The following is a 14321-nucleotide window of genomic DNA, read 5'->3' on the forward strand; positions in this document are numbered from 1 at the left end:
CAAAAATCAATTTCTTCATAATGGAAATTTAGGATGTTTTCAATTCACAAAAACTGGATAATCACTCTCCTATGCATATCTTTGTGCAGTTAAACTTTTCTTTATTTTAACTAAGGTTGACCAGACCATCATTTTGACTTTTAATCAATTTACTCCTAACTGCCTATTTCCGCACAGGAAACATATATATACGCATATATAAATGGGCTCAAATACGCCCTTACTTCTGTACATCCCTTACACCATCACTTCCATTCACAATCACATTCAGATTCACACAGAAACCCAGTAAGCTTACAGGTTCATATATGCACTTGTCTCTGTCACCCAAATAAAGGGGGAGCTGGGACAGGGCTGGGGGTGAGTGAAGATGGGAGTGGGGAAGGAAAGGAGTTCTGAAGGCTTGGGAGGAATCAAAGTCTGGTCGGGATTCGTCAGAGACGTAAGAAAGTAATAATGGGGTTAGGAGGGTGGCATCTCCAGTTATGGGAAAAGAAATGGTATTACAGCCATCAGCTAGGAAAGATATGGTGCTGAGACTGGGAGGCTGGCAGTGATATTTGTGCCCCATGGGTATGCTGCAGGCAGGAGGAGGAGCCTCATCACAACCTTGCAGAACCCAGGCTGAGGCCACGAGAAAACGGCCTCTGAGAGGTGTTGAAGGAGAACAGAATACTAGATGGAGGAGGAAAGCACAGGCTGATGAAGAGAGACAGGTGTGATCCCTGTGAGCCACTTTGCCCAAATGGCCAGTCAGTGCACAGGCTGCTGCTGCCCAGCATCTCTCGATGACTCAAAGCAAATACTGACACAACCGACAGGTATTTATTCTGCACTCATCTCTTTTCAGAAATGTGCTCTAGTCATGTCTGCAGCATCGCGGTCCTTCTTGGTTATCACACCGTGTCCCTGTGCCACCCCAACCCCCAAGAAGCACCCACATACCCACCGAGTCTAGTTCCCCCATGTCTCTAGATCCTACCTCACTGCCTCCAAGTGAACTCCTTCCCTGCCACTCATGTTCGCCCCCATGCATCCTCATGAGACTTCCTCTTCCTCTTCACTTCTGTGGCCACGTCTCTGCTAAGTGGTGATAAAACAGCATGTGCCTCCTCGCACTGCTGTGCGAGTTTGATGAATGACCTCGTGTGACAGGACTTAGAACTTTGAGGTACTGTGAAAGCTCAGAAATGTTACTCTTATTAGGACTATTTCCTCATTCAAAAAATAAAATGGCATATCACCGATGCTTTCATTCCTCATCTCCTACTTAACCCAAATTCTGAGAAGCCAGTTTCCCTCTGCCCGACAAACAGCTTCCAGTAACTGATTTCTGGGGCTATCTCCACAACTGAAACCTGCTTGGACTGCTGCTCCTCCAGTGCCCAGGCATGTACTTAATTTAATACTTCTCTTTAAAAACAGAAAGAGAAATCAAAATTATTCATTTCATCCAATTATGTAATGTATTTCATTTTGCCTTAAAGATATTTAAAGTAAAGATTAATAACCAGAGCCAGTGTAGCCTCAAAACACTGTTATGCAAATTTCTAGAGAATTCTGAGGAAGTAGATGAAAGAATATTGATAGTTGTGGAAATTGATTTTTTTTATACTGAAGTAGTTAATATGTTACAAAAAATAAATGGTTAGCAGTTTACTTTCCTTGTGCATCAGGTAAAATAAAAGCCAGTGATTCTGGAACAGCAGCAGAGTTCACGGAATCAAGGGCTCAGACTCCCTTTATTTCCTTTTCCTCTCCACACCATGAGGGGAAGTGATTTGCCCAATCCAGTCTTAATTCTGTTTCTCCTGTTCCTTCCCAGAGATGCCTCAGCTACTGCAAAACCGTAAGCAACATTTCCAGAACAGTCTATTGTCTTCCTTTTTCCCATTTTGTTATCTGCTTCTTAATGTCTGTCTTTTTATTTATTTTCTGATTCCCTGTGAAATGATTTGTTGTCAGAAGGGCTTGGAAGAGTCATTAAGCTGTTATGACGTTCCACTTATATGTGGAATCTAATGAACAAGATAGACAAACAAGCTAGAAACAGACTCATAGATACAGAGAGCAGACTGACAGCTGTCAGAAGAGAGGAAGATTGTGGGGCTGTGTGAAAAAGGTGAAGAAATTTTTTTTAAATCTCACAGACAACAGTAAGGTGATTACCAGAGGAAAAAGGAGGGGGTAGATAGAAGGAATAATCGAGGACCAAATGGTGATGAAAGGAGACTTGGCCTGGGGTAGTGAACACACAATACAATATGCAGATGGTGTATTATAGAATTGTACACTTGAAGCCTATAGAATTTTATTAACCAATGTCACCCCAATAAATTCAATAAAAGGTTTTTTCCAAAGTTCTTATTGCACACATGGAAAAAGTATACTCTAATTCTAGAAAACTCAGACATAGGGCAGTAACATTTATGAAATATTCACCAAATAAAAATATAAAACTCTTTTAAAAAGTAAAAATTAAAAACTATAGAATTCCACAGCACTCATAAAATATAGAAAACATAGAATTCTGAACTATCCACCCCCCCCCCCAAGAAAGAAGTAAATTAACATTGGCTCATGAAAAGGGCTGCAGTGTCACAGTCATTGTGAAGTGACTCGATCACTTGCCTTTCCTCAGGTCAGGGCTTGAAAAAACGGATGCACACCTACAGACAAGCCAGGATTTGCGCATCCGTCCACTCAATCCTCCAGCAAAACTTCAGTGGCTAGCATTAGATCTTGGTACTAACAAACATTAACAAAATGTGGACCCTGTCCTCTATACGTCACAGTAGAGATAAGAGAGTTGGCGCACAGAATGAAATGTAGAGCAAAACCAGAAACAGGTATTGCAGGATTCTGTGAGAATATTTACGAAAGAAACTTAACTCTTTATGGGACCGGGTATAAGGGAAGAGGCATCACTGAAGCCTGCATAGAGACAATTGTTTTCAAGATAAGTCTTATGAATTCAGCAAATAGAAGTTTTACAGATAGACAAGGGGCTCCCAGTGTATGTTCGTGATATAGTCTTTCCTATAAGTCAACCGGGCAACTGCTGGGCTAGCTGCCTGCTGAGCAACCCAACACCAAGGAAGAGACAAGAGTCACACAAGGTGACTATGCTATTCACTCAGCTTTTATTGAATGTAGGTTCACTCAAAGTAGAACATCAACATACATTAATATCCTACTCATACCCTAACAATCTAAGAGAAATATAACATACACACACAGCAATCAATGTGTAATATATACACACAGAACCCAAGAGTCTCAGACAGCAGGTCCAGGAGACAGTACAGTGGGCAAGGGAGCCATCAGCATCTTGCAAGGAAGGATCTCTGGAGCCAGGTGGGCAGCAGGGCAGATAAAGTCTTTAGTCCATGAGGGCAGAACCTCCAGCAGCCGATGCCAAGGGAGATCAGCATGATATGGAAGAGTGCTCTGGTGTGTGGAGCTCAGCTGTCTCAGCAGTGGTCTGGTACTTGCCTCAGTTATTCCCTTGAGGGTGGTGTGCCACCCTTCTGGGTCTCTTGATAAGTGTCTTGGCACCCTTGAGCCAAGTGGGGAATTTCCCCAAGAACCTATGGCTCTGCTCTGCAGACACAGCTGCTCTCACCACATCTACAGATACCTTATGTGTGTCTCCTTGTCAGATGTGTCTAATATGACTTAGGTAGTTTTCTTCTTGAACCTAAGTGTCATGGCTGACTGACAGCCATCTTGGTTGACATAAGTGACTCCATTTTGCTTTATATACTTTATGCTATTTTCACCAGACCAATGCCATTTTATTGGTCTGTTCTTCACACAAGGATCCTTCAGAAAGACAAAAGGCATGGGCAAGCAGAGCTTCTCAAAGTGCAGCATATTCGGGTTATTATAAATAATGAGCAAAGAGCCACAGGAGAGTGATCTTTTATTCTGGGTGTATGTGGTAATGTGTTTGGTATTAGGCTAGCTTGGAGTGGTTTTTCTTAAATCACCAGAGAGTGAAAGATAGAAAAGAGCTAAAGTTGCTTCTAAAGTAGTAATAAAAATAAGAGTTGGGAGGAGTGGGGAATGGGGACATCTGTAATAGTGTAAACAATAAAAATTAAATAAATAAATAAACAAACAAACAAACAAATGAAAGTAGTAAAAAGCAATTCAAGTCTTCTAAGTTTCTAAGATCTTTCAGATAGGCTTTTGAAGAATACGCTCCTCTGTACTCCTGATGAAATCTGACTTTGTCCTTATTGGTGACAATAACAAAGATTATCTTGGAAACAGCCACAATAATGATGTCTTTTCAACCTTTGCATGGCTGAGTCAGACTCTCCTTCTCCACAGGCAGTACCTGGTGGTGGTCCCATCACAGCTGTACAGTGGAGTTCCTGAGAAGGCCTGCGTCATGCTTAATCACCTGAATGAGACCCTGACATTGAACATGATTCTGGAGTATGGAATATACACCCAGGCCCTCCTGTCAGACCTGGTGACAGTGAAAGACGCCTTCTACTGCAGCCCATTCATTGTCAGCATCACTCCTCAGGATAAGGGAGATTGTTAATGAAAGCACAGATTAGTTGAAGCCTTGTATTCTGACCCCCAACAATAAAAAAGCATAATGAAATTCTATTGGATGTGCTTAGATAATATTTACAAACAGATCTAGTGGAATATACAAAAGCTAACTGTAGACATAGGGAAGATTTTGTTTGCTCTTAAGCTTCTAAGACAATGTTTATGCCATCAGAGATATAAACACTAAGATTGATCAAGTTAAGTGACTTATCTAAGATCTCACAGATGGTTGATGGTTAATATATTGCCCTAGTAACCTTCTATTACTTAAGGCATTAAATATTTAGTTAATCATTCTGGCTTACTACCAAATAACATATAATTGCTGTGAAAATACAAGCATGTTATTTCCTTCACTGTCATTACTGGTTGAATGTCATTGCTGGTTGAAGACTGCTTTGTTGCAGTACCATTTCCCTTTAATTAAATCAATGAATTGTTACTGTACTGCTACACAGTCATAATAATCTATAAAACAGGGGAAATAATCCTTGACCATATCTCCTACTAATTCTCTTGGAACTAACCAGAAAAATGAGAATATCATAAAGGCTGAAACATTCAGAAGCAGGTTGGTCGAGCAGATTCTTCAGCTCATATTCCTGTTTTACAGATTCCAGACTTGCCAACTTCCTCAGCATTCATTACTGTGCAGGTGAAAGGACTGACCCAGGAGTTCAAAAAGAGGAAAGCAATGCAAATAATGAAAGTAGAGAGCCTAGTCTTTGTCCAGACAGACAAACCTATCTACAAACCAGGACAAACAGGTATCGGGAACTAAATGAACAAGGGCACCTTAAGCAACAGGGAGTTGGGAGGCAAGATTCTTTGTTACTCTATTCTGCAGTCATGGAAGTCCTGGCATGTTGTTCACTGTGTTATGACTTTGGATTCCCCTGGAGGGTTTCATGGGAAAAATCTCTGTTTCAGTGAGATTCCGCATTGTCTCTGTGGATGTCAATTTTCTCCCTTTGAATGAAATGGTGAGTCTCATAATGATGGGTGAGGTTTGGAGAAACGTGCAAAAAGTTAAAAGCCCACTCTTTTGGAGAGCCTAAAACCAATATGAGATGCTTAAACCTCTCACAGAAAGATTTCACGGAAGTACAACTTCTGGAGAATAAGAGAAATCAGTTCATCAATTACATTCTTAAAATAAATTATATACTGTTTAAATGATATTCTTAAAGATACCAGTTACTTTTATTGAACAAAGGAAAAATGACTGTATGTGAATTCTCTCTTAAAGAAATGGAGAATTTCATAGAGATAAATATCGTCTGCAAAATAAACTTACTATAGACCTTTTTTTTTTTACCTAAGTGTAAGTTTTCTCAACTTTACATTATTTCATAAAGGGAAAGGCATGACTTCCTAAGAGATGTGTGTCCCAAATTAAATGTGTAGAGTCCTGTGAGACAAACTGGGGCATAATTCCTTGCCTGGACAAGAAATATACAGATTCACTTCCTCTGACCCAGATACTCTATTAATGCTGATATCACGGTTTTCTCTCTGTAAACTCTATCTCACACACATATTATTTCTTCCTTTTCAGTTCCCAGTGGTTTATATCGAGGTAGGTAATACATCATTGTATCTTAATTGGGATGAGGACTTACTACAAGTTATGTTAAATTGATTCTGTCCATCTCTCCTGTACCCACTAGCATTTCACCAAAACTAAATAAGCACTGTTTTTCTGGTTTTTCTTAAATCTTTTGAAGAGTGGATAAAGTGTAAATGAAGGAACAAAATCCCCTGGGATGATGCAATTTAGTGACTATTCCATTATTTCTGACCACAATAAATATGGCTAATCTCAAAATGAGGTACTATAATCTGTAATATCTTATAGCTGGTAAACTTATTGCCTTTTTCTCAATCTAGAATTCTTATAAAACTTGTCTAATACCTTTGGTGCCAGTTTACCCACCATCTACTATCCAACTCTCAACCTCATGCTCCCCAAAGTCTATTTATCAAAAGTCTATATATCAATTGTTTCTATGAACTCATCATATTTTTATCTATAGAATCCTAAGAGGAACCGAATCTTCCTATGGCAAAACGTCAGGTTGCAAGTGGGACTCAACCAGCTCTCTTTCCCACTCTCGGTGGAGCCCGCTCTGGGTCTCTACAAGGTCATTGTGCAGAAGGTGTCAGGGAAAAAAATAGAGCATTCCTTTGAAGTGGACGAATATGGTAAGAATTCTGCATGTGCCCAAGACATTTATAACATTAGACTACTTAAGATTGGCTAGGAATTTATTATCTGAATAACTAACCTTATACAGCTGTGGAAAGGGCCAGAAAAGTAAGTGTCCAGCAGGAATTGGTGGATCAGAGGAAACTGCTAATAGTTCTCCTAATGCAATGATGGGGACAAATAAATCAGACCTGGCAAGGGCACCTTCAGCTGCCAGAGCGAACCACGAAGAAAAACTGATAGAGCAATTTATGGAAGGCTGTTCCCCTTCAGAGCTGTCACTTCAGTGTTTCTGTAGCCAAGTGTCTGGGGTGGGTCCAGGGCCTGTGTCAGTCAGCGGGGCTAGCAGTTCACAAGAACTGGACACAGAGGGAAGGAATAAGAACAAATGGAACCTGACCTCACTGTACCTGTTACCACATCTAACTACAGTGATCTTCAGAGACTTAGGGTGTTGCTTTCCTTCCACCTTTGAAATATTGAACACATTCAAGACAAGGAGATTCTAGGAAATGTAGTACCAGCTTAACCAAATTAATGTGACACCAACTGCCCAGGATTGTGAATGACAGCTCCTTTCTCAGTAGTGTCCCTGCTGTTCCAAATTGTCATTGAAATCATTTCATGTGATCTTATGATAAAGGTTCTGTAATAGAATTATTACTAAACTTGCAAGATCTCCTGCCCATTCTCACCTCATTTTTTTTCTTCTACTGACAACAGTTTTGCCCAAATTTGAGGTCCAGTTGAACATGCCCAAGACTATTGGTTTTCTAGATGAAACATTTGAGGTAACCGCGTGTGGCCTGTAAGTTACGTTTCTCATCTCCTTTCTATTTTCCTACCTTATTTGTATTGCAAATAACTGTTACTGGACTTGGGAGTATTTGAACTACAGAAGGAATGACTCTCTTTCCCACTAGGCTGAGCCCTGATTAGAGAGCAGGAATGGTAGCATATGATACTTTTACTAGTAATATTAAAATCATTTACTGAACACTTAAAATGTGCTAAACAATGATTGAAGTGCCTTACACTCATTAACATTTTTAGTCTTACATTAACCCTGTGAGATGGGGATAGTTATCCTCAATTTACAGATGAGGAAACTCTAACACATAGAGGATTAAAACAAAAACAAAAACAAAACTTGCTCAAGCTCCAACAAGTAATAAATGACAGGCTGGAATTTAAATCCAATAGTCTGGCTAGACACTGAACTCATCACCCATATTCTCTCCTCTGCGATTTAAAAAATATCTAGCTTCATAAGCATTTCTATTTCCCAGGCAATGTGCTGACTTGAGCCTAGACTGTCCAACTCTGGAGCTCAGCTCATGACTTCTGTGTTATTCTGTGTTCTATCCAACCTATTGTTTTTATTGCTCCGAATTCCTTAAACTATGGAAATTTAGAAGAAGCTAATCTGGCCCTTTATTTTAAATGCTGGATACGTAATGTAGAATTCAAAATATATGTCATAGTTACTTCTTCCCAGATTGCCTTTTCGTGCAGTAGAGCATCATCCACACGCACCAAGGAGAGACATTACCCCTTGCTTTTGAAAACAGAATGAGAAACATGCCTTCAATCTTCTTACCAGTTTTGATGCTTTAAATTTTTCCAGCATAGGAAATACCTTTTGATTCAGACTTAAACATAAGATTCAACAAAGTGATCAAAATGTACTAAATAACTTACTATTTTATTAGTACTTGTAGAAATTTGGGGGAAACTTGTTTTAAAAGGGGAGATGTTTGGGGACACTGAGCCCAAATCTCCTCTTCCTCACAGTTTGGGCTAAACCAATAGGTTTCAAACTTAAATGTGCATTAGAGTTTGCGGAGGTGTTTAGTTAAAATGTAGACTCCTGAGCCTCACCTATAGAGAGGGTCTCATCATGAACCTCAGGAGAGATTCGGGACTCTGAATCTCAATAGATGTATCTCAAGTAGTTTCGATGTAGGTGGTGTTTACAGCATACTTTGAGAAACAATAAACTAAATTTGACTTCACATCATGTCTTAGTCCATTCATGCTGCTGTATTAAAATACCACACACTGGGTAGCTTATAAACAACAGAATTTATTGTTCACAGTTCTAGAGACTGGGAAATCCGGGATTGAGGTGAGAGCATAGTCAAGTTCTGATGAAGGTCCTCTTTTTGGTTCAGACCTGGTGCTTTCCCACCTTGTCCTCACATGGTGGAAGAGGCAAGGGGTCTGTCTCTCTGGCACCTCTTGTTTAGAAGCACTAATCCCATTCAGGAAGGCTCCACCCTCATGATTTAAGCACCTCCCAAAGGCCTCCCACCCTAATGCTATCCTCCTTGGAGATTAGAATTTCAAGATATGAATTTGGACACATACACACCTGCAGACCATACCACATTATATCCTTCCGTCTGATTTGACAGAACCAGAATTAGTCATTATGATAATATTTATTTATAATATTTTTGTTTTATAGCTAGTGCTTTCCCATTTAACGTCTCTTTTATCCTCTCAAAATACATAAAAGTTAAGAGGTATTTTCAAAGCTGGAATCATAACCTAGATAGTCTGACATCAGAGAAAAACGGGAATAAAATTGGCTTATAATAAACCCTCACCTTGGAGGAGGAAAGATCTGAGCAAAACCACATTGTCAATTTTCCATGTAGAGGTGTTTCAAAAGATTCAGTATTTTCTCCACATATCTTATAGACGTATGCTTCCTCAGATAATTATGACAGTTTCAGAAGAAGTGCTTTTAAAGTACAAATGCTGTAGAAGGAAATACAATTGTTCTAAATGAGCAAGATGGATATATGAATGGATCAAGTCATGAAAAAAACAACAGTTATTTATATTAAATATATTTTTGTATGACTGCTTTATTGTTATAGATACACATATGGAAAGCCTGTCCCTGGTCTCGTGACGATTAATGTATGCAGAAAATATCCACAACTCTTTTCCCCCTGTTCCGGAAGACATTCGGAGAGTATCTGTGAAGAATTCAGTCAACAGGTATATGGAAACCATCCTCCCCAGGATATTAAAACCAGATCTTTGTTTTCTCCTGGATTATAATACTGTGAGGAATACAATAGAATACTGTGCTCTGAATCCGATACAATAGAGAGTGGCATTTGAAATAGTCATTTTGAAAAATTGTGAAGTAAGGGAAACATCATAAAATTGTGTGGTAACATTCAGAGCCCACTTGAGGGCTGGACTCCTGGGCTTATAGTGCTATTTATTTGACTAGTTTTATAATTTTCTTCCAACTTCGATCAACATGCCAGGTATAAGAGCATAAAAGGATGTGGAAGTATCTAAAACTTGCTACATGAATACGAGAACAATCTAGCAGCCAAAATCTTTAATATATCAGAGAAACTAAGATTAATTTTTATTTCCAAGTGAGTCATGACCTTAATATATAATTAAATTTTATTATGCAGTAATTACTTTCACGTAACTATAAAAATAAAAACAAATCTTTATTAAAACATGGCTCTCAATATTTAGTTTGGAAATCTGGTTACAGTCATGTGCTGCATAACGATGCATTAGTCGACAATAGGCGTGGTCCACTCCACTCTGCCGTATCACAATGCAACACATTCCTTACCTGTTTGTGGTGATTCTGGTGTAAACTATCCTAAAGCTCTACCAGTCCTATAAAAGTATAGCACATCCAGTTAGGTACAGTACATAATGTCTGATAATAAATGACTATGTTGCTGGGATAGGTATTTACTATGCTATACTTTTTATCATTATTTTAGAGTGTACTCTTTCTACTTGTAAAAAAATTGTTTTTTTAAACAATATGCCACGTCATGCCAGCAGCAGCCTCATACAGTTCATGTTTACTGTGTCTGTCTTATGTTGATTTACCCTCATGTAGTTTTGCACAGTAACATGTTATACAGGCTTGTAGGCTCGGAACAATGGTCTATCCCATACAACCTGGGTGTGTACTAGGCTATGCCATCTAGGTTTGTTTAAATACACTCCACTCTATGATGTTTGCACAAATACCTCAAGATGCATTTCTCTGAATGTATCCCCATCATTACGTGATGTATGACTATGTTGTAATAATTCTCTATTCAGTGAATATATTTGCTTTTATTAATTTTTAAGACTGAGAAAATACAATCCTTAGACAATATTTAGGTGGAGGTGGTTACAGAGGCTTGTTAGTTGTTGTATCTAGGGTTGTATCTAGGGTTAGGGTTGAGTTTGGGAGAGCAATAACTGTTGGCCAAGATAAGAATGGGAGAAAGAATGTTATTATTTGAGGAATGACACACAAAAATATAACTGCAAAATACTGTGGCAAGTTTGGACAATCCAGGAAGTTTAATATGATAAAAATGGGGTAGGCTCTCAAGAGAAGAAAGGAGACGAAGATTGACAAGAGTAACTTGATGATTAATGAAGACATTTTATGACATTTGGGGGCTTAAGAAAGGGTAAATGACTAAAAGATGATGGGAATATTTGTGAAATTTTCTTCCATAGCCAACAAAAAATTTCTATAGGCTAATAACTAACTCTTTTGCTAGCAAATCAGAACACCTAGGAATTCTCTTTCTCTCTCTTCAGGCAGACAGTAAAGGCTGTTTTACACAGCTCGTAAAGACGAAATTATTTCAGCTGAAACTGAAAGGGTATGGCATGGAGTTAAAAGTGGAAGCCCGGATCAGAGAGGAAGGAACAGGTCTGTATTATTTTTAAGTGTGAATTCTTCCTTTATTAATTTTTTAACTTTTATCAAAATTTCATTCCATGTAAAATACTTTATTGTTTCTAGGGACTGTGAAAATAGCAAGATCCCTGTCCTCAAGAAATTAGAAATCTAAAAAGAATTTATACATATATGTAGATGTAGATGTATAACCACAATAAAATTACCACAAGAAATACAAAATATATGGGATAAATGAGTATGAATAGAAATAATTAATTCTAACATAAAGCAAAAGAAAGTTTATTTGAGCTTATTTGTATAGAATGAATAAAATTCTGAAAGATAGTTCTGGGCTGGGAAAGCATGATAAGCATAACACAAATGTATTTGGCCTCAGAAGAATCTTAAAAATGTAGCTTGGTGCTGAGGTATATAGAAAAAATAAATCATATACTAAAGAAGTTAGACTTTATTATGAAATGTATTGGATATCAGGAGAATGACCAAAATAAATTGACATTTTTACAAGATAATTCTAACTGACATGAAGAGGACAGGCTAGATGAAAATGGTGTTACAATGTGATACATCAGAACATTATTCAAAGATGACTCCAGTGATTACAAATCTGGGCACTGGAAAATGGAAATGCCATTAACCAAGATAAAGAGTAGATGAGAAACAACTATGCTGATGAGAATGTGTCCAAGATAATTAATTATAATTTGGAATGTCAAAATGGAAGTTGAGTCATTCAGCAGATATTTAAAAACAAAGCCAGAGCAAAATCAAGACCAGAAATGTAAATCTGGAACCATCCCCATTGTGTCATATCCTCCTAAGTATAGGTGCAATTGTTCTGAAAGTGAGCTCACTTAGAATTGCTAAATTGAGGCTAGATGTGGACGAGAAGCCATCCAAAGACAAACTACAGTAGTCCCCTTATCTGTGACTCCGATTTCCACAGTGTAAGTTTTCCACGGTCAACTGTGGTACAAAAATATTAACTGAAAAATTCCAGAAATAAACAAGTCATGAGTTTTAAATTGCATGTGTAATTTATAAATTAAATGTTATCTTAAGTGTCTATGCATAGGGGAAAATAGTATGTATAGGGTTGGGTACTATTGGTGGCTGCAGACATCCAATGGATGTCTTGGAACATATCCCCCTGAATAAGGGCTACTACTGTGCAATTAGAAGATAGTGTCAAATAAGTCAGCATAATAAAATTAAAGGTCAGGAGAATAGAGGGCAAATTATAAATGCAATTTTATAGAAGCCACCAAAAGAGTTTCAGTTATACTTATTATGTATGAATTACTTCGGAGAGTTTGTTTTGTTAAGTATGAAATGAGACTCCTATATTGGAAGCACATAGGGGATCTTTTAGACTTTGACAGAGTGGTACGTTAGATGTTGAAGACAAAATGCAGATTATACTCCATTGAATGGAAAAGCATCAGGTGTTGGTTATACTTCAGACAAGCCTTTCGGTGAAAGGAAGGGTCTTCCTGGAGAAGTTGTTTGTGTAAGAAATTTAAGCATATTTTTAGGCCAAGGTGAATAATTATGTTATATGCAAAAAGCTGTGGGAAGGGGGCAGAGATGTGAGAGAGACAAAAACAAAGATGGAGCAAAATCACAGAGGAGATGGGAAAAACTTAAGCACATAATTTGAATAAGTACAATACTTGTGAAACCACAGGAATTGGAGAATTATGGATGTCAATAATTTTTTATTTTAAAATATTTTTCTTCTAAAATACTTTTTCTTCTGTTTTAAAGATTTTATTTATTTTTAGAGAGGGGAAGGGAGGGAAAAAGAGAGGGAGAGAAACATCAATGTGTGGTTGCCTCTCACATGCCCCATACTGGAGACCTGGCCCAAAACCAGGCATGTGCCCTGACTGGTAATCAAACCAGTGACCCTTTGGGTTAATATCCAATTGCATGTATTTTGTAAGTGCAAAAAACCTTGGAAAGATCAAGAAAAAAGGATATGGATGGTATTTCGTTGTGATGGAGTAAAGCTGGGACAAAGGTAAGAGGTAAATTGAATACATAGAACTGTTCAACTGCACTTATTTTTTTCAGGGTTGGAATTAACTGGGCACGGATCATGTAAAATCACAAATAACTTAAGCAAACTGGTATTTAAAAAGGTGGATTCATATTATAGACGTGGGCTCCCTTTCTTTGGGCAGGTAAAATACATTTTCAATATAATCATAACTTGGGGGGGTGGCTTTTAATAAAATGAGTTTTCATATCACAAAATCAAAATGTATTATTAAAATTAATATTTATTTACAGTAAGAAAATTAATTATAGCAAATTATAAACTTAAAAGGCAATGTCATCACAAAATCCAGAAAATTGAAACATAGTTTTATCAATTGACTTTCTAACACATCTCTACATTCATTTCTTCTGAGTAGTTAGGCTGCATATTATTTTAAACAATGATTTTATAATATAATTTTCTAAATAAAAAATAAAAAGTCTTTCAACTAGATTATTAATTTTTTTAATTATTGATAGTTTTTAATTTTTCTCAAAAAAAGGTTTTTATTCCATTTCAAGGCTCAATATTGCTAATAATATTGGTAAATTTTAGGACCTAGATGCAATTTAGTAAACTGTCAATTTTCTTTCATATAAGAAATGCAAGATTTCTGGGCATATTTGTTTTGTAGTAACTAATCTTGGAATTGATGGTATATAGACAATTTCCTAATTTTAGTGGCATAGTATGAATTTTATACTATCTTCATTTACTCCAGCATTTCATACTAAATTGACAAAAATATATATAGATATGATTGGACAAGATCATTTCAGGTTGGTAGA

The 14321-nt window shown here is 37.5% G+C and overlaps 1 protein-coding gene across 1 annotated transcript in view; it reads left to right on the forward strand.

The window, feature by feature from the left end:
• Positions 1 to 1703: 1703 nt before the first annotated feature.
• Positions 1704 to 14321, forward strand: part of LOC112321966 (pregnancy zone protein-like) — a 42752-nt gene continuing 30134 nt past the window's right edge. Inside the window, exons 1-10 of the mRNA XM_045186946.2 lie at positions 1704 to 1849; positions 4339 to 4522; positions 5186 to 5339; positions 5503 to 5555; positions 6131 to 6151; positions 6609 to 6777; positions 7505 to 7589; positions 9670 to 9793; positions 11384 to 11498; positions 13566 to 13675. Coding sequence (XP_045042881.2) covers positions 1767 to 1849; positions 4339 to 4522; positions 5186 to 5339; positions 5503 to 5555; positions 6131 to 6151; positions 6609 to 6777; positions 7505 to 7589; positions 9670 to 9793; positions 11384 to 11498; positions 13566 to 13675 — 1098 coding nt within the window. The 5' untranslated portion in view covers positions 1704 to 1766. The remainder of the gene's footprint in view (positions 1850 to 4338; positions 4523 to 5185; positions 5340 to 5502; positions 5556 to 6130; positions 6152 to 6608; positions 6778 to 7504; positions 7590 to 9669; positions 9794 to 11383; positions 11499 to 13565; positions 13676 to 14321) is intronic.

Source organism: Desmodus rotundus, chromosome 3 (assembly GCF_022682495.2).
Source record: "Desmodus rotundus isolate HL8 chromosome 3, HLdesRot8A.1, whole genome shotgun sequence".
NCBI classification, from domain to species: Eukaryota; Metazoa; Chordata; class Mammalia; order Chiroptera; family Phyllostomidae; genus Desmodus; species Desmodus rotundus.